This window comes from Zophobas morio, unplaced genomic scaffold (genome assembly GCF_036711695.1).
Source record: "Zophobas morio isolate AGI-343-1 ecotype UQ-CSIRO unplaced genomic scaffold, CSIRO_AGI_Zmor_V1 ptg000038l, whole genome shotgun sequence".
In the NCBI taxonomy this organism is placed as follows: Eukaryota; Metazoa; Arthropoda; class Insecta; order Coleoptera; family Tenebrionidae; genus Zophobas; species Zophobas morio.
Window position 1 is genome coordinate 3,627,413 of NW_026972143.1, and position 27,993 is coordinate 3,655,405.

Genomic DNA, 27,993 nt, shown 5'->3' on the forward strand with positions numbered 1-27,993 from the left:
AGTGGCGCCACCTACACAAAACACCCTCGACAAGCTTAAACCTATTGATACCCAATCCCCACAAACGACACCCATTAAACAAACAGTGTTCTGATATACCGTGTGTTTTTTTAATCAATTCAAGTAATAATAACGATACAGAAACTGCAGAAACGAAATAAAAATTACACCGACGGTGGCGCCACCTAGAATGACAACTTTGACATTTGACATATCTGGTCTGGTGGGTGATTTACAACTGCGATTTTATGGTAGTAACGTCCCATTTGGGGTCCATGGAATCAATGGGTTCCCTCATGGTATGCTCAATGAACTCGACGTTGCACTTATCGTCAACCAAAACCACCGAGTGTGTTCGCGTGCCATAACCTCCATCTTTCATGTTGACATAAATCGAACTCAAAAAATTAATCCCTCCAGGGGCTCTCCTCTGCAGTTCAGGATCAGGTAAATGCAAGTCTTCACACTTCAACAACCCCACTAATTTATCGACCAATTCATCTCTCCCCGTACTCTCATTGATAATTTTCTCAAATTTCGCCTTCCCATTTGTGACTTTCGTGAAAGGTGCGTCTGGTGTGCTGTTCCCGAAAGCCAAAACTTGTCGCCCGACGTAGTCATAAGTGGCCTGTGGGGAGTTGCTGTGGTGGTACGTACAGGACTCGTCTTTGGTCACTTCCATCATGACTAAATTGAAAGCGCTATATTTACCCCCTTGCAAGTTACTAGCGTATTCCGCAGCCGTCTGGTCGGTCTTCAAGTAGTCGAAAACGAGGGGGCCCCGACCCAACGTGGCCGGTTTTTTCTCCCCCGTCACGTTTAAAAGCGTGGCGAATTTGATCACCGGTGGTTTTAGCGACAGCCCCAGCCACATGCCGCCTTCGCGCCCCGGCTCCATGTCTCTACCTGTAACCCCGTTTCACTAATCTGTCAAAAAGTTGCCAGTTTTACCTCCGATGATGTCCGTGTCCGCGCATTTGAACGCCCCCTTAGCCGGTCTTTTGTAGAACTCGTCTCGGTTCGACGCCACGACGAGTCTGTAGCCCCCTTGGGGCGGACTGGGGTTCGTATATATAAATAAGATGCACATCTTCAGTCACTGACCCCTCAGCTTTGATTAATTTAAATTGTACTCAGTTCATTGTTATCACGTGGTCAAAGTAAACCGGGCCCAGATAAGAGGATCTCTGACCATTGTTTCCATCTGTTATTTAAAAAACCTTAACTTTGGAAGTGGAATTATGTCAAGGCTCAAGGTTAGGTTACGTCATAACCTCAAAGTCTCAGGGTCAGAAGAGACCATGAAATGGGTGCAATTTCGATTAAGTGGAGTGGTTTCAGTGTTGATTTTGTGTAATTTGGTATTGGTAGCACGTAGGGTTAGGTAAACATGGACGACATTGAGTTGGAGGGTGAGCATTGAGTGTTTTTGGATTGTTTGGGCAAATGTTGACTTTGGGTGCTGATAAGAGGCGTTATCGGGGGGTTTGGAGAGTCAATATTTGGCTCGGTGGGAGATAATAGACGTGTTTAACTTCTTGTGTTATCAGATGTTATCATTGATTTTGGGAGCAAATAGTTGTAAACAATGGGTTTTGTGTTTGTAGTTACGCAACCAGTAATACACGGGTGCTCTAAATGTGGAAAATTGATAGTGATCAGTTTATTTTTGCGAATTTTATCGGGAACCGCGAGGACGTTGAATCCACTTATGATAAGTTGATAACGCACATGGTAATTTTAGGTCACTTTTTTATTTATATTTGTATTAGCAATGGAAAAGTACTTACGATATTTAAGTACAAACACATTTGGTAATAATTCGTTTGTGAAATTATTTCTGGTTATCATATGGAAAATAAAGTGCGTTCTAACATATAATATAACGCCTCTTTAGTATTATTTTTGCGATCTTGAGATAAAAATGTCCCCGACTGCATTGTTAAGTAAATCCTACCGTAAATGTGCACTATATCATGCTGCATTATTTGTGTTTAACTCATTTAAATTTATTTATTTATCCCCCCGAAATATTGATGACGTCATCTGAAAATATTTTTAAATTTAATTGTCCTATTTTTTTTTAATAACTTTCGCTTCTGCGAACAGAATAAATTCTTAATTAAGTGGATTTCGCAATAATCTTGTGGCAAAGTTTATCGCCAATCTGAGTATCTACCAATCATAGCGATTATTGTGCGTCAATAAAATTTGCTAAAACTTAGTAATAGTGATAATAATATAATTATCTGGGAAAAATTACAGTACTTTTTTTTAAATAATGCTTATCCGTTCGTGATAATCTTATAAAATATAATCTGACCTTAGTTGTTGCTTTGATTATTTTAAATTGTGCTAATTATTTTATTTTTAGAACGTGAAAATTGCCAGGAAATGTGGTAAATCGCTTAATTAACGTTAATAATGTGGTATGTCTCACGTTATTGAGAGAACAACGAACACAAATTTGTTACAAAATATGTTTATTAGCTTGTTGATAATTCAATTATTAAACAGAACGTTGTAAGTGACGTCATTCCTAAGAGATCTATTTTGTGTTTTCCGTGAAATTTAGGCGATAAAACGAAGTGATAATGGCTTGAAATTTAGAGTAGATATGATAACACTTAGCACCGTTCAATTCATAATATACACATAAAAGTTTGAACAAAAGGAAACGGATGAAGAGACAAAGTTCAAGAGTTAAATGTTATCAAATTTATCCATATTTCTTGCAACATAAAACTGTAAAAACCTATGTTTTTTGATTCAGCACTTCGAAGTCTTTGTCCCAGAATTTTTTGAGGATTTTTGGACAACTTTTTCAAAACCAACATTTTTCGCTATGAAAATTTTTGTAATGTTTCGGCCAGAAACTTAACGATCGACATTTTCTTGAACATTTCGTCCTCCAGAAGTTCATGTCGGCCTCGTTTCTTCAATAAGTTCTACCATTTTTCCAGAATCGCCCACTGAAATATAACATTTTTTTGAATTAAAAAAGATATATGAAAATTTTGGACCATTTTTGAAACTGAACCAAAGACATTTTGTTGACATTTTGGCCTCTAGAAGGTCCTTTCAACCTCATTTCTTCGATAACTCCTAGCATTTTTCCAAAGTTGACCATTGAAAAAAATTGTATTTTTATTATATTTTTCAATATGAAAATTTTGGATTTTTTTAACCACATTTGAAACTTAACCAAATTTGTACATTTTTTGTACATTTTAATCTGCAAAAATTAATTTAAGCCTCAAGAAGTTACTTTCGGTCTCATTTTTTCTAGAACTCCATCATTGTTCCAGAATCGCCGATTGAAATATGAGTTTTCGGATTTAAAAAAAAATGCGTTTCATACCGAGTATTTCTACAATCTTGCTTCGGGACTATAAAAACACCCATATTTTTGGAATCAGCACGTTGAAATCTATATCCGGAATTTTTTGATGATTTTTAGATGACTTTTTCAAAATCAAAATTTTTCAGAACGAAAATTCCTAGCATTTTTCCAAAATTGCCTATTGAAAAAAATTGTATTTCGAATCTAATATTTCTAAAATCTTACCACGGGACCATAAAAACGCTAGATTTTTAATATCATCACGTCGAAATCTACACGCCAGAATTTTTTGAGTATTTTGAGATAATTTTTTTGAAAACCAAAATTTTACAATATGAAAATTTTTGAATTTTTCGACCACATTTGGAACTTAACCAAAGACATTTTTTTTTGTACATTTTAATCTCCAAAAATTAATTTAAGCCTCAAGAAGTTACGTTCGGTCTCATTTTTTCTAGAACTCCATCATTGTTCCAGAATCGCCGATTGAAATATGAGTTTTCGGATTTAAAAAAAATTGCGTTTCAAACCGAATATTTCTAAAATCTTGCCTCGGGACCATAAAAACACCCATATTTTTGGAATCAGCACGTTGAAATCTATATCCCCGAATTTTTTGATGATTTTTAAACAACTTTTTCAAAATCAAAATTTTTCAGAGTGGGAATTCCAAGCATTTTTCCAAAATTGCCTATTGAAAAAAAAATATATTTCGAACCTAATTTTTCTAAAATCTTGCCCCAGGACCATAAGAACGCTAGATTTTTGAAATCATCACCTCGAAATCTACACGCCAGAATTTTTTGAGTATTTTGAGACAATTTTTTTGAAAATCAAAATTTTTCAATATGAAAATTTTGGAATTTTTTGACCACATTTGAAACTTAACCAAAGCATTTTTTTGTACATTTTAATCTTAAAAAATTGATTTAAGCCTCAAGAAGTTACTTTCGGTCTCATTTTTTCTAGAAGTCCATCATTGTTCCAGAATCGCCGATTGAAATGTGAGTTTTCGGATTTAAAAAAAATTGCGCTTCAAACCGAATATTTGTAAAATCTTGCCTCGGGACCATAAAACACCATATTTTTGTAATCAGCACGTTGAAATCTATATCCGGAATTTTTTGATTATTTTTAGACAACTTTTTCAAAATCAAAATTTTTCAGAATGAAAATTCCTAGCATTTTTCCAAAATTGTCTATTGAAAAAATTGTATTTCGAACCTAATACATATATCTAAAATCTTGCCCCGGGACCATAAGAACGCTAGATTTTTGAAATCATCACGTCGAAATCTACACGCCAGAATTTTTTGAGTATTTTGAGATAATTTTTTTGAAAACCAAAATTTTTCAATATGAAAATTTTGGAATTTTTCGACCACATTTCAAACTTAACCAAAGACATTTTTTTGTACATTTTAATCTACAAAAATTAATTTAAGCCTCAAGAAGTTACTTTGGGTCTCATTTTTTCTAGAACTCCATCATTCCAGAATCGCCGAAAGAAATATGAGTTTTCGGATTTAAAAAAAAAATGCGTTTCAAACCGAATATTTCTAAAATCTTATCTCGGGACTATAAAAACACCCATATTTTTGGAATCAGCACGTTGAAATCTATATCCGGAATTTTTTGATGATTTTTAGATAAGTTTTTCAAAATCAAAATTTTTCAGAATAAAAATTTTGAAATTTTTCAAACACATTTAAAAATCTACCAAAAACATTTTCTTTAACATCTCGCCTTCCAGAAGTTCATGTCAGCCTCATTTCTTCCATAACTCCTAGTATTTTTCCAGAATCGCTCATTGAAATGTAACAGTTTTTTGAATTAAAAAAAAATATATTTCAGTATGAAAATTTTGAAATTTTTGGACCATCTTTGAAACGTAACCGAAGACATTTTCTTGTACATTTCACCCTCCAGAAGGTCCATTCGGCCTCATTTCTTCCATAACTACTAGCATTTTTCCAAAATTGCCCTTTGAAAAAAAATTCTATTTCGAACCGAATACTTCTAAAATCTTGCCCCGGGACAATAAATCGCTAGATTTTTGGAATCAGCACGTCGAAATCTACATCCCAGAGTTTTTTGAGGATTTTTAGACAAGTTTTTCATTACCAACAGCCTACAGTATGAAAATTTTGAAATTTTTGACCATCTTTGAAACCTAACCAAAGACATTTTCTTGTACATTTCGTCCTCCAGAAGGTTCTTTCGGCCTCATTTCTTCGGTAATTCCTAGCATTTTTTCAAAATTGCCAATTGAACAAAATTGTATTTCGAACCGAATACATCTAAAATCTTACCCTGGAACCATAAAATGTCTATATTTTCGGAATCAGCAGGTCGAAATGTACATCCTAAAATTTTTTGACGATTTTAGACAATTTTTTGAGTATTTTTGGACAACATTTTCGAAACCAAAATTTTTCAGTAGGAAAATTTTGAAATTTTTCGACCACCTTTGAAACTTAACGAACGGCATCTTCTTGTACATTTCGCCGTCCAGAAGTTCTTTTCGGCCCCATTTCTTCGATAATTTTTAGCGTTTTTTCAAAATTGCCCATTAAAAAAATGTATTTTGAACCTAATGCATATTTCTAAAATCTTGCCCCAGAACCATAAAAACGCTAGATTTTTGGAATCTGGATCCTATAATTTTTTGAGGATTTTTAGACAACTTTTTCAAAACTTTTTCAAACAAATTTTTCGGTGTAAAAATTTTAGAATTTTTCGAACACCTTTGAATCTAACGAAAGAGATTTTTTTATTCATTTTGCCCCCCAGAAGTTTCAGCCTCATTTTTTCGATGACACCTAGCATTTTATCAAAATCGCCCATTGAAATTATGATATTAAATATTTTGAATTAAAAAAAATATTTCAAATCTAATATTTCTAAAATCTTGCCCCGGGACAATAAAAATGCAATATTTTTGCAATCAGCACGTCGAAATCTACGTCTCCGAATTTTTGGAGGATTTTTAGACTACTTTTTCAAAATCAAAATTTTACCCTTATGAAAATTTCTAACTCTTCCGACCGCTTTCGAAACTTAACCAAAGACATTTTCTTGTACATTTCGACCTCCAGAAGCTACTTTCGGTCTCATTTCTTTGAAAACTCCTATCAGTATGAAAATTTTGAAATTTTTCAGTATGCAAATTTTGAAATTTTTCGATCATCTTTGAAACACAACTACAGACACTTTTTTGTACATTTCGCCCTCTAGAAGGTCCTTTCGGCCTCATTTCTTCGATAACTCCTAACGTTTTTCCGAAATTACCAGTTGAAAAAAAAATTTATTTCGAGCCGAATACTTCTAAAATCTTGTCCTGGAACCATAAAAAAATCTATATTTTTGGAATCAGCACGTCGAAATGTACATCCTAAATTTTTTGAGGATTTTTAGACAACTATTTCAAAACCAAAATTTTTCAGTTTGAAAATTTTGAATTTTTTCGACTATCTTTGAAACTTAACCAAATACATTTTCTTGTACATTTCGTCCTCCAGAAGGTCCTTTCGTTTCCTCGATAACTCCTAGCATTTTTCCAAAATTGCCCATTGAAAAAAAATTGTATTTCGAACCCAATATGTCTAAAATTTTGCCCCAGGACCATAAAAACGCTAAATTTTTGGAATCAGCACGTTCAAATCTATATTTCAGAATTTTTTGAGGAATTTTAGACAACTTTTTGAAAACCAGAATTTTTCAAAATGGAAATTTTGGAATTTTTCGACCACCTTTGAAACTTAACGAACGACGTTTTCTTATACATTTCGCCCTCTAAAAGTTCATGTCGGCCTAATTTTTTCAATAACTCCTACCATTTTTCCAGAAGCGCCCATTAAAATACAACAGTTTTTTGATGATTTTAAAACAGCTTTTTCGAAACCATAATTTTTCAGTACGAAAATTTTGGAGTTTTTCGACTACCCTTGAAATCTTTCATTAAACCTTTTCTTGTAGATTTCGATCTCCAGAAATTAGTTTCGGTCCCATTTCTTCGAAAACTCCTACACTTTTTCCAGAATATCGCCCTTTGAACCATTGAAATATAGGGTTTTTGAATTTAAAAATATATATATTTCAACCTCAATATTTCCAAAATGTTGTTCCGGTCATATTTTTGGAATCGGAACGTCGAAGTCTACATCGCAGAATTTCTTTTGAGGATTTTTAAACAACTTTTTCAAAGCCAAAATTTTTTAATATGGAAATTTTGGAATTTTTTGTATTAAAAAGATGTAGTTCAAAGTGAATATTTCTAAAATCTTCTCCTAGGACTACAATTTATATTTTTTGAATCAGCAGGTCGAAATCTACTTCCCAGAATTTTTTGAGGATTTTTAAACAACTTTTTCAAACCCAGAATTTTGGAATTTCGCGACCACCTTTGAAATTTAACGAAGGACATTTTCTTGTACATTTCATCTTCCAAAGGTTCCTGTCAGCCCCATTTTTCCGATAACTCCCACCATTTTTTCAAAATCGCCAATTGAAATAAGGTGTTTTTTTTAATTAAAAAAGTGTCCTTCAAACTGCATATTTCTAAAATCTTGTACTAGGACCATAAAACGCTAGATTTTTCGAATCAGCAATCGGAAATCTACTTCCCAGAATTTTTTGAGGATTTTTAAACAACTTTTTCAAAACCAAAATTTTCAATACCAAAAATTTCGAAATCTTTTGATCACCTTTGAAATTTAACCAAAGACATTTTCTTGTACATTTCAACATCTAGAGGTTACTTTCACCCACATTTCTTCGATAATTTCTATAATTGTTCCAAAATCGCCCATTGAAATAATGCAGTTTTTAGGGTTTAAAACAAAATTGTAAAATCTTGGCCGGGGTCTATAAAAAAACACTATATTTTTGGAGTCATTACGTCGAAATTCATATTCCAGATTTTTTTTGAGGATTTTTGGACAACTTTTTCACAACCAAAATTTTTAAGTAAACAAATTTTGGAATATTTCGACAACATTGGAAACTTTCCTATAGTACATTTCGCATTCCAGAAATTCCTTTTGGACTCATTTCTTAGAAAACTCCTAGCATTTTTCCAGAATGATCTATTGAAATATAGGGATTTTGGATTAAAAAAAATATATATATTTCAAACCGAATATTTACAAAATCTTGGTCCAGGATCGTAAAAACGTCAAAATTTTGGAATCAGCATGTCGAAATCTATATCCCAGAATTTTTTGAGGATTTTTAAGCAATTTTTTCAAAGCCAAAATTTTTCAATGTGGAAATTTTGGAATTTCGCGATCACCTTTGAAACTTAACGAAAGACATTTTCTTGTACATTTCAGTCTCCAGAGTTTCCTTTCGGCCCCATTTCTTCGACAATTCCCATCATTTTTCCAGAATCGCCAACTGAAATAAGGCAGTTTTTTTTTTAATTAAAAAAATGTAGTTCAAACTGAATATTTCTAAAATCTTGGCCTACGACTATAAAAACGTTATATTTTTGGAATCAGCACGTCGAAATCGATATCCCAGAATTTTTTGAGGATTTTTAAACAACTTTTGCAAAGTCAAAATTTTTCAATATGGAAATTTTGGAATTTCTCGATCATCTCTGAAATTTAACGAAATACATTTTCTTGTACGTTTCACCCTTCATAGGTTCTTTTCAGTCCCATTTCTCCGTTAACTCCCACCATTTTTCCTGAATCGCCAACTGAAATAAGGCATGTTTTTTAATTAAAAAAATGTAGTTCAAACTGAATATTTCTAAAATTTTGTCCTAGGACCATAAAAAGGTTATATTTTTTGAATCAGCAGGTCGAAATCTACAGCCCAGAATTTTTTGAAGATTTTGAAACAACTTTTTCAAAGCCAAAATTTTTCAATATTGTAATTTTGGAATTTCGCGATCACCTTTGAAACTTAACGAAAGACATTATCTTGTACATTTCACCCTCCAGAGTTTCCTTTCGGCCCCATTTCTTCGACAACTCCCACCATTTTTCCAGAATCGCCAATTGAAATAGGGCATTTTTTTTAATGTAGTTCAAACTGAATATTTCTAAAATCTTGTCCTAGGACCATAAAAACGTTATATTTTTTAAATCAGCAGGTCGAAATCTACATCTCAGAATTTTTTGAGGATTTTTTAACAACTTTTTCAAAACCAAAATTTTCAGTACCAAAAATTTCGAAATCTTTCGATCCACCCTTGAAACTTAACTAAAGACATTTTCTTGTACATTTCAACAACCAGAAGTTACTTTCACCGGCATTTCTTCGATAATTCCTATCATTTTTCCAAAATCGTCCATTGAAATAATACAGTTTTTTTGGATATAAAATAAAATTGTATTTCAAACCGAATACTTGTAAAATCTTCACCAGGGACTATAAAAACGCTGTATTTTTGCAATCATTACTTGGCAATTCATGTCCTAGTTTTTTTTTTGAGGATTTTTAAGACAACTTTTTCAAACTAAAATTTTTCAGAAATATGAAAATTTCGGTTCTTTCGACCAGTTTTGAGACTTAACCAAAGACATTTTCGTGTACATTTCGACCTCCAGAAATTCCCTTCAGCCTCATTTCTTCGATAACTCCTAATATTTTTCCAGAATCGCCCAGAAAGATGAGCGTTGTTTGGATTCCTTAAAAAAAATCGTATTTCAAACCGAATATTTCTAAAGTCTTGTCCCGGAACCATAAAAACGCCCTCAATCAGCACGTCGAAAACTCAGGTTTTTAGACAACTTTTTCAGAATCAAAAATTTTTATTAGAAAAATTTTTAAATCTTTCGACTTCATGTCTTCGGTAACTCCTACCATTTTTCTAAATGACGGTTTTTTAGATTAAAAAAAAAGTATTTCAAACCAAATATTAAAAAAAAACCGAGCTGTTACCATCTTGATATTCTAAGTATTATACATTTTTACTTTGAGCTGCGTACTCGATATTGTGTAAACTTGATCTTCAATAAATCCAATCATTCGTCATTCATTATCAAATACTCTAATCCCTATGATGTAATGTAATTTAATTAACACACAAAGACGAGTGCATTTTTACATCAAAAATAATCACTTCTCGTTATAGCAGCACTGATAACTAAATTATTGCACTCTGGGACACTTAATATATCTAAATGACTTAAGTCATTCGTTTTATCCTCTCCTCATGCGCCATCTCGATTCCCCTCACCCTCACCCCACCCGTCGCGCCGCATCGCATAGCCCCTCTTCATATTTACCCACCAATTAAACATGCACTCGCTTTTATTGTTCGCGCGATAAAACTCTTATCTTAATTAAAACCCAGATATATAAAAACCCGCTGACATCTCCAAGCCGTGGAAAAAATCAATAACCACTATCACGCCGTTATCAATTAACCCATTTTTATCAATTAGTAAAAATGTAAGTCTGACACTGTTCATTTCGCCACGATGAGACGAAAGTTAGCACTGAAGCCAGGTTTGACGTCACTCCTCCAAACCCACCTTTTCCAAAACGCCAAACTGTCCACAGGCCAGCCCGAGAAACTCCACATCCAACTCCTCCACTTCAAACAAAGGTTCAACTGGGACTGCGGAATCTCGTGCGTGTTGATGGTTTTGCCCAAGAAACACCGCCAGCACTTGGTGAGGAACTTCGTCAAGGTGTGCAAAGAAGAGGGGTTCTATGGAAGCACGTGGACTGTGGACTTGTGCTACTTGTTGAAGCGGTACGAAATGAACCATATTTACTACACTGTGACGCTAGGAGTGCATCCTGGGTACAAAGGGAACAGTTTCTACCACCACATATTAAATAAGGTAGGTGGCGCGCAAATTTTGCTTTGTGTAACCAAGCGAATTCGATAGGACGAATCTCGGGTGAATCGAAGGTTCGAAACCGCGCAAAGCAACGGAGTAGTGATTGAGAGAGCATCCATAACATGTAACAATATATTGGATCACTTGATGAACGGACCTGTGATCATTTTGACAAATGCGAGACTACTGAACTGTGATGTGTGCAAATTTAACAAAATTTCCACCGAGTTGAGGAAGTGCATACCGCTGCCGGTGCCGTATCAAGGGCACTATGTGGTTTTGTGTGGGTACGACCTGGCGGCGAGGAAGGTTTACTACAGGAATCCCTCGTTTGTTGACAGTGAGTTTCGTTTATTGATTTTGATAATCGTTGGTCATTTATTTTGTGTTTTTGTGTTGGCAGGAGTGTGTATAATGTCGGTTGACACACTAGAAGAGGCTAGGAAGAGTTACGGGACTGACGAAGATGTGATTTTTGTTTATACGTGATTTTGTGATAAGTTAGGTTAAGTGCTTCTCCTACGGCAGCCATTACCGTGTTTACTCCCTCCAAGACGACGCAACGTGTGACAGCTCCCCCTCCAGCGTCAGGCGCAACGCCATTGGCCGTTTTGTACGTTCAATTAAAACTAGTGTGTTTCCCCTCCTGGCGCCATTTTATTTATTGGCGCCACTCGAACCAGCAACAAAACGCCTCTTAAAACTATAAATTTATTTCAATTGCGAAAATAATACATTTCCTTATTATTATAAATATAATTTCATCTTTGCTTTGCCTAAGTTAATTAACACATTTTTTTCATCAACATTTGGTAACAAAGGCACAAAATATTTTTAGTAGTACTTTCGTGATAGATTAACACAAAAATAAAAATGAATGAGTTACGCTCACTAACTGAGACAACACAAAACGAAAACTCGTGAACACTTGAATGAAAAATCTATAATATAAAAATCACGTTGTTTCCCAGACACTTAAGTTACTTAAAGAAACAAAAACTTAAAAAATGGCTTAATTCTTACGATGCAATCTTCGATTGCGGGTTTTTTGCACGTCGCTCCTTTTTGGCATGGGTTTAGGGGGCGATTTCGCTTTCGCTCCTAAAACAATAATAACAATAATAATAATAATAATGAAACTAGGGGTGATTATGTTACCTTTAGCGTTTCTAAGGCTCTTTCTCACACTCTTCTTTGTACTATCGTCGCTTTTCGCCCTCCTACTCTTGATCAGCTTCTTCTTCGCGACTTGAGCCACTTTCTTCTTAATCGAAATCTTCTTACTCCTAAGTATCCTCTGAGCTAAAGTAATCTTATTTTTTAAAGCACTCTTCGGTTTCTTCCCCTCCTTCAATAATCGGCTGCTCTTCCTCACCTTCGTGAGCCCGTCATCACATTTACGTTTCGCCCCTCTCGTCGCCACCTGCGGCGCCTTCCCCCCACTCCTGAGATTATGCTTAACCTTCTCGTTCGAGTTCTCGTCGCAGTTGTCGTTGAAGTCGTTCGAACTCGACGAGATCTCGTTGATCTGTATCGACGTGTCCTTCTCCACGTTCTCCTTGTCCTCGGCCTCCCTCGGGTCGAAGCTCGTGCTCTCCCGCGGCTTCGACGCGAAGTTGCGCTCCTTCAGAGGGAACGAGTTCGAGGTGACCTCGCTCGACGTCACCGGGTTCGCCTCGTCGTCTCTCCGCTCGGGCGGCTCCGGCGCTGGAAGAGTGGGGGAAGTGCTCACCTGGTCGCCCCCGCCCTCGCCCTCCTTCAGCTTGGTGGCGATCTCCTCGAACCGCGTCATGATCTTGAGACCGCTGTCGGGGTAGGCGTTCTTCTTGCGGTTCTTGAGGACTTGGGCGCGCGGCGGCCCGGGGGGGTCGAGCATGAGCGTGACCACCGAGGTGTTGTCGGCGCGCATCTTCGTGTTGTGCCACCTCTCCAAGGCTTTCTCGACGAGGAGCTTGCTGGGGTTGAGCCACGTCTTGTTGATGGAGTCGCTCAGAGCGGCGTTCTCGTTGTGCCGTTCGGCTTGTTGCACGATGTGGACGGCGTTCTGGGGACTCAGCATGTTGAAGAGGCCGTCCGTGCCGAAGATGAGGCACCGGTGGATGTTGGTGTCGATTGTGAAGACTGCGCAGTCGGGGTCGGGGGAGACGATGAATTGGTTGATTTGGGAGTTGTAGGACCAGAGGTCGCCTAAACTGCGGGCTACTGCGAGGAAGGGAATCTCGTCGATGGGGGTGGAGCGCCGGACGGGGCCCTGGTGGCCCATTTTTGGCCGGTTCCAGACCACGCGGGGAACACCTGCGGCAAAATGGGGGCTTACTTGATGGACTTTAATTTTATTGACTGCTTAGTTCTTGGTTTAGTTATTTTTTAAACTTTGATGTTTTAAAAAAATGATTTGTCAAATGTTTTCAGTCATAAAATCACGGTAAAAAATCCCTAACGAATGACGCACAGGCATCCAACATTATCAAAAATTTGACAGTGATTGCAAAGTGAACTTGTGGATATTTGAAATTCATGTTGGCAAAAATCGTGTCTGTCAAATGTATAGAATTCCCTATTTCAAATTGCAATTCATTCATAACCTCAAAATTAGCATTGACAGTTTTATAACCAAAATTGCTGAAGGTCGTTTTATACACATTAATTTGAAAAAGTTCCTTACGAAGAATCGTACAGCAGTTCAATGGTAATTTACGCAGTTTAAAATTCACACTTTCAAGCGGAATTTCATTTTAGGGTAAATTACAACTTTGGTTAAGTTTTGCTGTCAAATGCCTGTTAAACTGAAACATGAACACCAAACATTTTGTTGGTACAACTGTGCTGTTGTGACAATATGAGGTGAGCTCTTGTCATATTTGACACTTCCGTCCAATATGGCCACTTGAAACTAATCAAGATCACATTTTACTTTATTTATTTTGTGGGTCAAAGTTAGTTTAGACAGTTTTTTGAACACATTTCCACTAGTTTAGAACCTTGCATAATATTATAGGGTATTTTACGCATTACCAACATAATTTGGTAGGTACAAATAATGTGATTAATGACAGAAACAAACTGATATCAGGTATTTATTCCCAACTAGACATAACCTTTTTAAAAGATTTGCAACAACAGATGATAATTCTCAACTATTGTTGATTATTTCCCAATGTAATCATAATCACATTGAGGTTATTTTTTTAGGTCTTAACTAATAAACAGCAACATATACAATAACTGATTAACTCTCTGATATTTCTGATAGTTGCAGGCAAAACTTAGTGAAAACAATTCGTGAATTGCGTCAGGAGATTTGTTATTATGAGTTATAGTCAGAAACCTAGTTCTAGCCACAATCCATTTTGACAACATTTTAGGTGAAGACTTATGTCACTTATATGTCAAATGAATACATTTAACGCTTATGCGCGGGTTTAGAATCTCTCATACTACAGGGATTTTAGTTATTACCAACTTATTTCAATAGGTAATGGATTTTCAATAAAATAAGAGTTTGATGAATCCAACAAAGAGTAATTTTTGTAGCAAACGAATGAAAAATTGGAATGGATATGGGTGGGGCTTACTTTGCATTTTGCAATTAAGTTCCGCCCCCTTGGCCAACGACGAATAATAAAAATCATCACAATTGAGATAGGGCGGGTGGGCGGGGCTTATATTTTGCATTTTTCCCCTAATATGTCTGGTAATCTTTTCGCAACAAGAAACTTAAAAGATGTTGAAAGTGGTAAATTTGTATAGGGAAATATGGATTTTTCAATTACGCACCGCCCCTCGGTCTGACAACCAATGAAAAATTCATCACGATTGAGATCGAGACGGATGGGTGGGGCTTCTTTTGGTTTTCTTTTTTTAACATCTAGTTTTCTTTGTATAACACGATTACTTAAGAACATATTTCATATGGTAATTTCTCGTAGAAAAATAAGAATTTTACAGTTAAGCTCCGCCTCTCGGCTTACAAGCAATAAAAAAAAATCATCACACTGGAGACAGGGCGGGTGGGCGGGGCTTATATTTTGCCATTTTTTTTCTTAATATACATAGCCATCTTTTCACAACAAGAAATTTAAAACATGATTAAAATGGGTCATTTTTGCAAGAAAATATGGATTTTCCAATTATGGGGCGGAGCCTAAATGCAAAATTGATACTTCCTTATACAAATTTTCCATTTTAAACATATTTTAAGTTTCATGTTGTGAAAAGCAGTCTACACAGATTAAAACAAAAAGGCAAAATGTCAGCCCGCCCACCCGCCCTATCTCAATTGTGATGATTTTTTTTATTCGTTGTGAGCTTAACTGCAAAATACGTATTTCTTTACAGGAAATTAAAAACATGTTTTTGAGTATCGTGTTGTTCAAAGAATATTATGTATATTAAGAAAACGAGGCAAAATATAAACCCTGCCCACCCACCCCATCTCAATTGTGATTATTTTTTGAATTCTTAGAAACTCAAAACACGTTAAAATTGGTAAATTTTTGTAAGGAAATCTGGATTTTACAATTAAGCTCCCCTCCTCGGCTTGCGACGAATAAAAAAAAATCACCAGAATTGAAATAGAGGGGGCTTATATTTTCCTTTTTTTTTCGTAATATACATAGCCATCTTTTCACGGCAACACTTTTGCAATTACGCTCCGCCCCCTATGCTCACGACAAATAAAAAATCATCACAATTGAGACAGGGCGGGTAGGCGGCTCTTATATTTATCTTTTTTTTCTTAATATACATAGCCATCTTTTCACGGCAACATTTTTGCAATTAAGCTCCGCCCCCTAGGCTCACGACGAATAAAAACTCATCACAATTGAGACAGGGCGGGTAGGCAAGACTTACATTTTGCCTTTTTTTCTTAATATGTGTAGTCATCTTTTCACAACAAGAAACTTAAAACATGTTTAAAATGGTAAATTTGTGTAGGGAAATATCGATTTTGCAATTACGCTTCGCCCCTTAGTCTGACAATGAATGAAAAATTCATTTCTTTTTCAATTAATACATTTTAGTTTTCTTTGTGTAACATATTTCACATGGTAATTTCTCGTAGAAAAATAAGGATTTTACAATTAAGCTCCGCCTCTCGGCTTATGACGAATAAAAAAAAATCATCACAAATGAGATGGGGTGGGTGGGCGGGGTTTATATTTTGCCTTGTTTTCTTAATATACGTAGCCATTTTTTCACATGAAACTTAGAACATGATTAAAATGGTACATTTTTGCAAGAAAATATGGATTTTGCAAATATGGGGCGGAGCCTAATTGCAAAATTGATATTTCCTTATACAAATTTTCCATTTTTTACATATTTTAAGTTTCATGTTGTGAAAAGCAGTCTACACAGATTAAAACAAAAAGGGAAAATGTCAGCCCGCCCACCCGCCCTATCTCAATTGTGATGATTTTTTTTTATTCGTCGTGAGCCCAGAGGGCGGAGCTTAACTGCAAAATACTTATTTCTTTACAAGAAATTAAAAACATGTATTTGAGTATCGTCTTGTTCAAAGAATACCAAGTATATTAAGAAAAAAGGGCAAAATATTAACCCCGCCCACCCACCCCATCTCAATTGTGATGATTTTTTTATTCTTAGAAACTTAAAACACGTTTAAAATGGTATTTTTTTAAAGAAATATGGATTTTGCAATTAGGCTCCGCCCTCGGCTTACGACGAATAAAAAAAAATCATCACAAATGAGAAAGGGTGGGTGGGCGGGGCTTACATTTTGCCTTTTTTCCCTTTAACATACATAGCCATCTTTTCGCAACAAGAAACTCAAAACATGTTTAAAGTGGTAAATTCTTGTAGACAAACATGGATCTTGTAATGAAGCCCCGCCCCTCGAAATAACGAATGAAAAATTCATCACAATTGAGATAGGGTGGGTGGGCGGGGCTACATTTTGCCTTTTTTTTTCTAAATATGTATAACTTATTTCGACAATAATAAACTGAAAACATGTCTAAAATGGTGATTTTTTGTAGTAATCAACTTAAATCCTTCACTTTTCTTCCACAACCCCTTTAAATACGGCTAAAGCTGAACATCGTAATCAACGGAGTTTAATAATTAGTTTTCACCTCTAAAAGCAACGTCAGCGGTAACAGCAACTGCAGCGGAAACTTGAAGGTCAACAGTAAGTTTATAAATCTCATTTAAGATTTTTTTCACTTATGTGTCAAGTGAATATATTTAATGCATTGGCATTGGTTTAGAATCTCTCATACTCTAGGGTATTTTACGTACTACCAACATAATTCAATAGGTAATGGAGTTTCAATAAAATAAGAGTTTAATGTTAAATTCCCATAATTCAGTGTTCAAGGGAGCATAAAATTAAAAAAGGATTTTTTTTACGATATTTAATAGATTTTGCATCATTTTAGCCGCAAAAATATTATTTTTATTTGTTACCCAATTCACTAATCGTAACAATGCAACTTTAAACGTTTTGGTACTTCTGAATAACCTGTCATAATGACAGTAATGACATTTTTCACACCAAATGACAGTGTACCAATCCACGACAAAAACACCAACACATTTTGTTTATATATTTTTATCAGGAAATTATATTGCTATGGAATGTAAATTAATGATTACCAAAGTACTAAAGTACCTCAAAGTCTTTAATTATTACTTTCACCTAAATCCTAAATCTTTCATTACCTAATTACCATAACCTTACTCTTACAGTTGATAATTTCTTTGAAAACTTCTGATTTATCAAAATTAGCTAAAAAACGAAAAATTAATTTATGGGTAGTTTCTTCAAAATAAGTTCATTTCTCTCTACTTCCTACTGTATTTACCAATTTAAATGTTGTTCTTTCGACGAAATTCAAACATAACCTCACTTTTACAAAATCAGTCTTAAAATCTTCTGCTTCTGATTTTTCTAATTACCCACATTATTCAAGCATTTCTCATCCTACAACAACAAATCTCTTTATTAGCATCTATGCATTCAAATGATTTTCTTTATCAACAACTTTACCCCTCATTAGCTATATTAACTACTTTCTCTTCATAACTCATGAAGTCGTTACACCGCCATTAACTTCCCTTTACATACCTAACTCACCATCCCAATGCCACTTTAACCACAAAATCTGTTCAACTTTACAAAAATTACTTCACATAGCAACCACGTCAATATCGTTCTTAAGCATGATAAAACCTGTACAAACCTGATTTAGCCACAACTTTCCCACCACACTGGTTTATCCTCGTCATCTCATCCAAATTCTCTGGTTTATGGTCCCTAGTTAAAGGCCTGGCCCTCCACTCCGTGGACCCATTCTCTTGGTACCCTACAACCCCCATTAAGCCACAGCACTCACTCGCACTCCCCTCACCTAAAATAATCCCTGAATCTCCGACATGTCCGATATAAATTTTTCCTCTCCGTATGAAGGCCACACTCGCCGTCGTCCCCGCCGTGCTCGGCAGCCCCGACGCCGTCCTGGGCCACTTCTCTGCAAACAAACACCAATAACCTCCAGTCTGACGTCAGTGGCGCCCTAACCTCACTTTCCGACTGTAAGCGGGAAAAGTGCGGTTCTGGCGCAGTTTCGCAAAGACAAGCACCTTGTTCCTTCCACATCGCGTAGTGCGTGGCGATGTAGCCGTCTTTGATCGCCCTCAGAACGTCCTCATCATTGTCGGACCAGAAAGACTTGTGTTTGATTATGGTCTCCATTAGGTGTTCCTTGGCGAAGGCGGCGGCCTCGGCGCCCCCGTGGCCGTCGTAAATGCCGAAAAACGCATACTCTAGGTCTCGTTCGTCCTCCGTTTGCTGATAAGCCACTGAAAAGAAGTCTTCCATGTATTTCCTGCCGCCTTGGCGGCAGTGCCCCGTCACGCGCAGATTCACCCCTATGGAAGCTGGCATTTTCGTGGTAAATACATTAAAACTAGAAAACACAATTATAATAACACATTTGGCTGGAATTTTAACATTCGAATTTTAGATGTTGTTTGTGGCGTAACTGTCATTGTCAATTTTAACTATGTCAGAGGCTGCGACGTGACCTCATCGTGCGCGTTTGTTTAACTGCGGAGAATATGCGCACTTTCACTAGACGTGTGTCGAGGATTAGTGCGCAAATGCAGCGCCAACTAACCCAATTTAAAACGGGAAACTAGGGGGTAATTGTCGGTAATGCAGAGACCGTGCGTGTTGTAATTACCACAAGCGGGAAATTCGAATTCGTCATGGTTGCAGGTGAAAAATAACCACTTTTTGCAAACAGTTTATTATAAGTTAGTGCTTTGAACAATTTATAAAGCTTTTTCCGAGTACTTCTCACTTCATTTTTATACAAGTGCTGATTTTTCTATAATTGGTAACGATTTATAAATTCTACTAGACTAAAAAAAGCACAAGTTCTGCTTCAGAGGTAGAACAAATCAGTGACCTAATGACAAAAATAGTGACTTCTCGGACTTATAATATCAACAATTTTTAATAAATAAGTACATGGTAATAGTAACTATCACTAAAATTTAAACAAACAAAAAAAAGACTAAAAAATAAATTCAAGTTACTAAATAAACAGGACTAGATAAATACAACCACTGGAAACTCTTCCCACACTTTCTTAAATAAATAAAATTCACGCGGTATACATTCAATAAAATTAATAAAAACAACAAAAAAATGTATGGTATTGTTCTCATCAACAAAGTGTAAAATTAATATACAATATATAGAGGGTGAGGCAAAATAATTAAAACTGGGGTTAGGGATGATAATAAATAATTCCAATAAAAACTAGTCGCTCTGTTTCATAGATGCGATTTTTGTCCCTCTTGCTCGTAGAAAAGAACGTAGGCTTCTCCACTCACGATCGATTTCGGAGATATCGACGACACCCTGCACACACACAGAAATTGGTTGCCATGACCACCGATCAATACATTTGTTTACAATACAAACCTTGAATCGTTATATTCATGCCAGGCCTTGTTGTACGGATGACGACAGTACGCCGTATAATGGCCACTATACGTTGTCCCACTGTGGTTAGAGATGGCGTACAAATTATAGCGACAGGGAGTGACATTATCGGCGGCGTAGTGACTCATGTCGAGCCCCTCCAATGGAAAATCAACGGTTACGCTGAGCTTACCTCTAAACCTCTCCGCCAATGAGAACCGTTTCAAATCTACTCACGTTAAGAAAAACACAAATTAGGAAAGGACACGCAAACAAACACAGTAAAAAGGATACGTATTACTAAAATCTTGGGGAACTTCTGAATAGTGAAAGACTTGGTGCATTTCCTTCTTTCTTTACATTTAGAACACGTCTGCAACAGATTTGTGATTTTTATTTTTTATATTTTTTTAATTACTACTTACTGGTTTTTCATCCCCATCCAAAGTTTCTTCTCTGGTGAAGGAATCAAGGCATTGTGCTAGTCTCACTTGCCCGGCCCTTTGCGGTATGGGTAAAGATAAGTCCCAGAATGGGTCGAAGGTAACTGAACAGTGCCCACAGTGGGTGCATTTTAGTGTGGATTTTAACTGTCCTACGAAGTAGTCGACGATCTTCGAATTGTCCATGCGTAGGTAACGGTTCCATGACTCGGAAGATTTTTCGCTGTCACTGTCGCAACAGAAGTCTGTTTAATTGATTTCGTTTCCTAATGTTTTTAATTCAAAAAAGGTGACACAACAATGTGGATAGTTTCAACAGCTACGCTGTCACCCTCTCGGACTAAGCTAGTTACTTAGTAATTACTAATTACTTGTGTTTATATAGTCTACCTGCGGCTCCCCGCACCACTTTCCTGTTTCTCAACCAATGTGAATAATAAATAAGGAAATAATTAGAAGTGGGTTCGTTTAGTCCGAGATGATAACCAAGCTGTTGAGATGCGTCGAGGGTTTATTGGAATTTTTGTTGTCTCGGAGATAATAATCTGTTTTAGTTACGTCACTAAGTATCGAGATTACAAACGACGAGTTTCTTTTAAAGAATCTAAACATCTCATCTACTTCTAGCAACGTAAGTAGGCAAGATCTGCGCGTGATGTCATAGTAATATTCGGAAAATTGAAATTGTATTAATTTCTTCCAGATTTGTAAGACATCCACTCATCCTCTTCAAAAAATTAATTACGTCGTCTTGAATTGTTTATACAGGATGTCTCAACAGTTGTGGAGACCTATATTACTTTACATTTCCGAAATAACCCTAATAAAAATTTTAAATATTATTAGGTTTTACGATAAACCTCAATAAACCTGTACCAAAAGAAAGCTTTTAAGAGACGCTTTCAAAAACATTAAAATACAGGTGTCCTATGCGAGGATCATTGAAACACTGAGAATTTGTAGATTTGATCACTCTGTATAACTAAACTAAGGGTTCAACTTTGTTAAACGAGCATTTGCGAAAAATTCCAAGCCTCCATCTTTAAAAATGGCGGATTTGTTATTTTTTCCTTAAAAAAATCATTACTTATTTATGTATGTATCAAGCAACTTCGAATAATGCCAGTGGTACATAAAAAAATGTATGTTTTACCGTTTAGATTTTGAGCGAATTAAATAGGATTTAAGTATCTTGGGTTCCTTGGATTTTTTTGGATCTTTTTATTTTTGTTTGATATTTCGATGTTTTCGACGTTTGTAGACCTTTTGGTTTTTCATTTTTTGGATTTCTTGAGTTTTTCGATTTTTTTATGTTTCTTGCAATTTTTTAGATTTTTTCAAATGTTTTGATATTTTCGATGTTTTGGATTATTGGATTACTTAAGTTTCTTGGGTCTATTGCATCTCTCGGATTTTTTGTTTTTTATTTTTTCGGATATTTTTGATTTTCTGGATTTTTGGAATTTGTTATTTATTGAGTATTTTGAATTTCTTGGGTTTCTTTGACATTAACATTTTTTCGATTTTTCGAATAATTTTTCTTCTGTATTCTAATTTTCTAATTTTTTGGATTTTTGAAATTATTGGATTTATTGCGTTTTTGAGTTTCTTATTTTTTTCGATTTAATTAACTTTTTCAATTTTCTTGATATTTTTTATTTTTTGTTTTTTATTTTCTATTTTTTAATTTTGGAATATTTTTGAATTTTTGAATTATTGGATTTATTGATTTTTTTGGGTTTCTTCGACTTTTCAGATTTTTCAATTCGTTCTTTGTTGTTTTGATTTTTTTTATATTTTCGATTATTTGGATTATTGGATTTCTTGAGTTCTTAGGTTTCTGTTTTTTTTGGAATTTGGATTTTTGGAATTTTGGTTCTTTTTGGATTTTTGTATTTTTTGAATTTTGTTTCTTTCTGGAATTTCTTGCTTTGTATGAATTTTTTAGGTCTTTTGAGTTCGATTTTTCCGATATTTTTTTTTATTTTTGGACTTTCTTGCATTTCCTGGGTTTTTTGTATTTTTGTATTTTTTTTAACCGTAACTTGAGTTTCTCGACCTTTTTGGATTTTCGTTTTTTTTTTGACATCTTTGGATTTATAAAATTTTTTCGATTTTTCGAATAATTTTTCTTATGTATTCTAATTTTCTAATTTTTTGGATTTTTGGTATTATTGGATTTATTGCGTTTTTGAGTTTATTTTTTTCGATTTAATTAACTTTCTCAATTTTCTTGATAATTTTATTTTTTGTTTTTTATTTTCTATTTTTTAATTTTGGAATGTTTTTGAATTTTTGGATTTATTGATTTTTTTTAATTTCTTGGGTTACTTCGACTTTTTGGATTATTGGATTTCTTGAGTTCTTAGGTTTGTTTTTTTTTGGATTTTGGATTTTTCGAATTTTGTTCCTTTTTGGATTTTTTGAATTTTGTTTCTTTCAGGAATTTCTTGTTTTGTATGGATTTTTTAGATCTTTTGAGTTCGATTTTTCCGATATTTTTTTTTGATTTTTGGGATATTTTCGAATTTTGGAATTATCGAATTTTTTGCGTTTTAGATTTTTTAGAAGTTTTAAAATTCTGTGTTTTCAATTGTTTTGAATTTTTTGGATATTTTCAATTTTTGGAGTTTCTTACATTCCCTGGGTTTTTTGTATTTTGTATTTTTTTGATGTTTTGGATTTGATCTTTTTTTACATTTTTGGATTTATTAATTTTTTCTAATTTTCGTTAAATTTTCTTTTGTATTTTTATTCTCTGATTTTTTGGATTTTTGTACTCATGTATTGGATTTACTGTGTTTTTGAGTTTCTTGGTGATTTTTCGAATTTTGTCCTTTTTGGATTTTTGGATTTTCTTGGATAGTTTGGAGTTTTTAGATCTTTTAGGTTTTATTTTATTGGATTTAATCAATTTTTTCGATTTGTCCGATAATTTTTATTGTTTTTTGGAATATTTTCGAATTTTTGAATTATTGGGTTTTTTTGAGTTCCTTGTATTTTTTTAATTTTTAAATTCTTTTTTTGTTTTAAATTTCTCGGATATTTTTGATTTTGGATTTTTGAAGTTTCTTGCATTTCCTGGGTTTTTTGTATTTTGGATTTGTTTTTCTAATTTTTGAATGTTGGAATCATTGGATTCCTTGAGATGCTCGGGTTTTTTGGATTTTTGGAATTATTGGACTTTCTGTGTTTTTGAGTTTCCGAAGTTTCTTTAATTTTTTTGATATTTTCGATTTTTGGATTTTTTAAATTTTGTTTGGATTTTATTTTTTCGATTTCATTAACTTGTTAAATTTTCTTGATAATTTTTATTTTCAATTTTTTATTTTTGGAATATTTACGAATTTTTTAATTATTGGATTTACTTATTTTTATAAATTTCTTGGGTTTCTTCGACTTTTTGGATTTTTTATTTGTTTTAATTTTTTTTCTGTTTTCTTTTTATTTTGGATTTTTCGAATTTTGTTTCTTTTGTGATTTTTGGATTTTTTAGATCTTTTGAGTTCAATTTTTCCGATAATTTTTATTTTTGTTTTGTTTTTGGATTTTTGGGATATTTTCGAATTTGGAATTATTGTATTTCTTGAGTTTTTTTGAATTTCTTGGGTTTTTCGTTTTTTTAGATTTTTTGAAGTTTTAAAATTCTGCCTTTTTAATTGTTTTGAATTTTTGGAGTTTCTTACATTTTCGGGGTTTTTCGTATTTTTTGTATTTGTTGTTTTTATTTGACATTTTTGGATTGATTCAATTTTTTCTACTTTCCGATTAATTTTCCTTTTGTATTTTTATTTTCTGATTTTTGAGATTTTTGGAATTATTGGATTTACTGCTTTTTTGAATTTCTTGGGTTTCTTGCATTTCTTGTTTTTTTTGGATTTTTGAATTTTCCGAATTGTTCTGGATTTTTTAGATCTTTTGGGTTTTATTTTTTTTGGATTTAATCAATTTTTTCGATTTTCCGATAATTTTTACTGTTTGTTTTTTGGAATATTTTCGAATTTTTGAATTTGTTGATGGGTTCCTTGGATTTTTTGAGTTTCTTGCATTTCCTGAGTTTTTTTTTTGTAATTTTTGGATTTTTGTTTCTTTTTTAATTTTTAGATTTATTGATTTTTTGGGTTTTATTTTTTGTTTTTTATTTTGTTTTTTGAATTTTTGGAATATTTTCGAGTTTTTGAATTATTGTATTTCTTGAGCTTTTTGAGTTTCTTGATTTTAATTTTTTAGATTTTTTAGATTTTTAAAATCATTTTTTATTTTGATTTTTTAGGATATTGTCGATTTTGGATATTTCGAGTTTCTTCCATTTCCTCGGTTTTTTCTAATTTGTATATTTTTTTCTAATTTTTCTAATCTAGGATTTCTTGAGTTTCTTACGTTTTTTGGATTGTTTGGGTTTGTATTTTTGTTGACATTTTTGGATTTAGTATTTTTATTTTGATTTTTTGAGTTTTTGGATTTGTTGGATTTACTGCGTTTTTTGAGCTTCTTGGGTTTCTTTGATTTTTTGGATTGTTTAAATTCCGTGTTTTGGATTGTTTTGGTTTTTTGGAAATTTTCGATTTTTTTGGATTATTGAATTTCTAGAGTTCTTGGGTTTCTCCCATTTCTTGGGTTTTTTGTTTTTTTTTATTTAATCATGTTTTCGATTTTCCGATATTTTTTTTTTTTGGGAAATTTTCGAATTTTAGAATTATTGTATTTATTGATGAGTTCCTTGGATTTTAAAATTCTTTTTTTATTGTTCTAAATTTTTCGGATATTTTCGATTTTGGATTTTTGGAGTTTTTTGCATTTCCTGAGTTTTTTATACATATTTTATATTTTTTTGTAATTTTTGGATTGTTTCGATTTTTGTTTCTTTTTGACATTTTTGGATTTATTAATTTTTTTCGATTTTTCGAATTATTGGATTTATTGTGATTTTTAGATTTTTTAGATTTTTAAAATTCATCTTTTATTTTGAATTTCTCGGAAATTTTCGATTTTGGATTCTTGGAGTTCCTTGCATTTTTTCTAATTTTTCTAATCTAGGATTTCTTGAGTTTCTTAGGTTTTTTGGATTGTTTGGGTTTGTATTTTTTGTGACATTTTCAGATTTATTAAATTTCTTCGACTTTCTTTTATATTTTTATTTTCTGATTTTTTGAGTTTTTAAAATTGTTGGATTTAATGCGTTTTTTGAGGTTCTTTGGTTTCTTTGATTTTTTGGATTGTTTAAATTCCTTGTTTTGGATTGTTTTGATATTTTTTGAAATTTTCGATTTTTTTGGATTATTGGATTTCTAGAGTTCTTGGGTTTCTTGCATTTCTTTTTTTTTTGGATTTAATCAATGTTTTCGATTTTTCCGATAATTTTTTTTGTTTTTTATTTTGTTTTTTGGGATATTTTCGAATTTTCGAATTATTCTATTTCTCGAGTTTTTTGAGTTTCCTGAATTTTTTTATATTTTGTATTTTTGGATGTTTTGGATTTTTGGAATCATTGGATTTCTTGAGTTTCTAGGCTTTTTTGGATTTTTTCGTGTCCTATTCGAAAAACATTAAAAACTCAGAAATTGCAGATTTGATCACCCTGTATAAATAAGTCAACGTACGTTAAGGCACGGCGAGTAAGAGTAAAAATATTTGCGAAAAATTTCAAACCTCACATCACCTAAAAAATACTAAATACATGTTTCTCGATAAATACATTTTTAGATATAATAATGCACATTCCGAATCGGTCGAATGTTGCTATGACGTCACGCGTACCTTGCGCCACTATAAAACGCTAGAAAGTCGTTATCTTTATACATTTTTGTTTGTTTTTAAACAAAAAGTTCATGTTTTTTATTGACCATGGTTTTAATAACACCGAAACAAAAAATAAAAAAACATGATCAAAGACAACCATGGATTTTTGACAGTTTGTTTCTGATCGTTACATTTTCAACTCAAACTTGCAAACTGATGAAAAGACAAAAATTCAATCAGACAAATCTTGAAAATTCCCAAAAGAAAGTTAGGTTCTGATTGGCAAATTGACAAAATTAATAAATAATTGCATTTAACATAACCTAACAAAAAAATCTGAAGGAATTTTGATTATTTTGTACCGACTACCAACAAACGTACTGGATTTTCATGGCCAACCCTACTTCGAAAAAATTGTGAATAGACAATACTATCATTGTGATACATAGAAAATACAAACAAAAGATTGTACATTACTATTAAAAACCGTATCTCATTCCAAATAAATTGAACTTTTTCAAGTTTCAATTGTATATATAAAAAAAATTACTATTTATTGCTTTATTTTGACTTTTATCTTATCGATAGCGTGATTCGAGGACTATTTTTGTATACAAAATAACCAGAGAAAATTATAAGCAAGTGATGGATTATAAAATTGAAACCCACTTGTCTAGGGAGTTTTTAGCATCGACTCATTTTTTTTTTTAATAATAATGATAATAATAATAAAAAATCACCAACCTCAATTTCTCGTCAATCTCCGTCAAGATCGGCTTCGGCTTCTCCTTCACCCTGTTGACGTCCTCGTGCAACCCCTCCAGCAAGTACCTCAAGAACTCCTGCGCGTCCTGCTGCGCGTACCCGATGAACCTCGGCGCGAACCTCTGTATCTGGCTCTTCAGGCTCGTCGTGTTCACCACCCTGTCCGAGGCGTCCTGCGACCACAGCTTCTTGATCACCTCGACGAAGGACTTGATCAGGGCGCCCTTCATGCCGGACGTCGACGTGTTGATGTCGCCCACGTAGTGGTCCTGCAGGAGGTATTCGAGCAGGAGCTTGGTGTTCGAGAGGCACTGGATGACGGAATTCATGAAACATGTGTTGCCGATGTTCTTGAGGCCGTTCAGACCCTGCGTCTTCACCGGGCTCGAGTATTTGTCGTAGGAGTTGCTTTCATCGTTGTAGATCCTCTCGCGCTCGGAGGATCGCCTAGACGGACTGGTCGTCGAACTGGTGGAGGAGTTTAGGGTGGAAGTGGAAGGCGAGATCACCGATCGGTTCGAGGTGGTGCTGAGTTTCGGCGACGTGGAGATTTCCTGGGGAGAAAAAGAGATGTAGTCGAGGCGGGGGTGGGTGGGCGGGGGTGAGTTTGGGGGCGGGGGGCGGCGCTGACGCGTGTCGTGGATTTGGAGCGAGAGTTGACTAAAGCTATAAATAATTCGCTGTAAGTGGCGATTATTGGAAGTTAATGTATTATGTTATAGACTTCGATTGTAATCATTTCAATAGAAAGAAATATAAAAACCATGATAATGGTATCAATTAAATATCAGACAATTAAATATCAGACAATTCCATCTAGATTTTTAGATAAACTGTTTACTACCTAATCAACAAAAACAAAGAGTGAGAGGTACTCGTAAATAGGTAATTTGTAACTCTGGAGACAGTAAAGGATCTGAAAAGTATTAAGAAAATTAT

General features: G+C 34.1%; 4 protein-coding genes across 7 annotated transcripts in view; 1 reads left to right on the forward strand and 3 right to left on the reverse strand.

The window, feature by feature from the left end:
• Positions 1-88: 88 nt before the first annotated feature.
• On the reverse strand, positions 89-1,090 carry LOC135140153 (transport and Golgi organization protein 2). Its single transcript, XM_064070575.1, has 2 exons — positions 952-1,090; positions 89-906 (listed from the first exon to the last, which is right to left on the reverse strand). The coding sequence occupies exons 1-2, from the start codon at positions 1,088-1,090 to the stop codon at positions 233-235; spliced, it is 813 nt and encodes a 270-aa protein (XP_063926645.1). The 3' UTR covers positions 89-232.
• A 230-nt stretch (positions 1,091-1,320) lies between these two features.
• Positions 1,321-11,918, forward strand: LOC135140154 (protein GUCD1). 2 transcript variants are annotated; one of them, XM_064070578.1, is made up of 4 exons: positions 1,321-1,412; positions 10,862-11,148; positions 11,197-11,488; positions 11,552-11,918. In XM_064070578.1, exons 1-4 carry the CDS (start codon positions 1,391-1,393, stop codon positions 11,635-11,637), a joined length of 687 nt encoding a protein of 228 aa, XP_063926648.1. In that variant the 5' UTR covers positions 1,321-1,390; the 3' UTR covers positions 11,638-11,918. The 2 variants fall into 2 exon arrangements, with proteins under 2 accessions (XP_063926648.1, XP_063926647.1); XM_064070577.1 differs by lacking the exon at positions 1,321-1,412 and adding an exon at positions 10,482-10,807.
• A 155-nt stretch (positions 11,919-12,073) lies between these two features.
• Positions 12,074-19,217, reverse strand: LOC135140152 (protein phosphatase 1D). Its single transcript, XM_064070574.1, has 5 exons — positions 18,757-19,217; positions 18,525-18,644; positions 18,357-18,479; positions 12,307-13,443; positions 12,074-12,249 (listed from the first exon to the last, which is right to left on the reverse strand). Exons 1-5 carry the CDS (start codon positions 19,058-19,060, stop codon positions 12,161-12,163), a joined length of 1,773 nt encoding a protein of 590 aa, XP_063926644.1. The 5' UTR covers positions 19,061-19,217; the 3' UTR covers positions 12,074-12,160.
• Positions 19,218-19,408: 191 nt separating this feature from the next.
• Positions 19,409-27,993, reverse strand: part of LOC135140093 (ubiquitin carboxyl-terminal hydrolase 2-like) — a 37,193-nt gene continuing 28,608 nt past the window's right edge. For all 3 annotated transcript variants that reach the window (XM_064070505.1, XM_064070503.1, XM_064070504.1), the window contains 5 exons: positions 27,034-27,608; positions 20,533-20,779; positions 20,402-20,480; positions 20,108-20,336; positions 19,409-20,044 (listed from right to left, as the gene is read on the reverse strand). In XM_064070505.1, the coding sequence (XP_063926575.1) occupies positions 19,957-20,044; positions 20,108-20,336; positions 20,402-20,480; positions 20,533-20,779; positions 27,034-27,608 (1,218 nt within the window). In that variant the 3' untranslated portion in view covers positions 19,409-19,956. The remainder of the gene's footprint in view (positions 20,045-20,107; positions 20,337-20,401; positions 20,481-20,532; positions 20,780-27,033; positions 27,609-27,993) is intronic.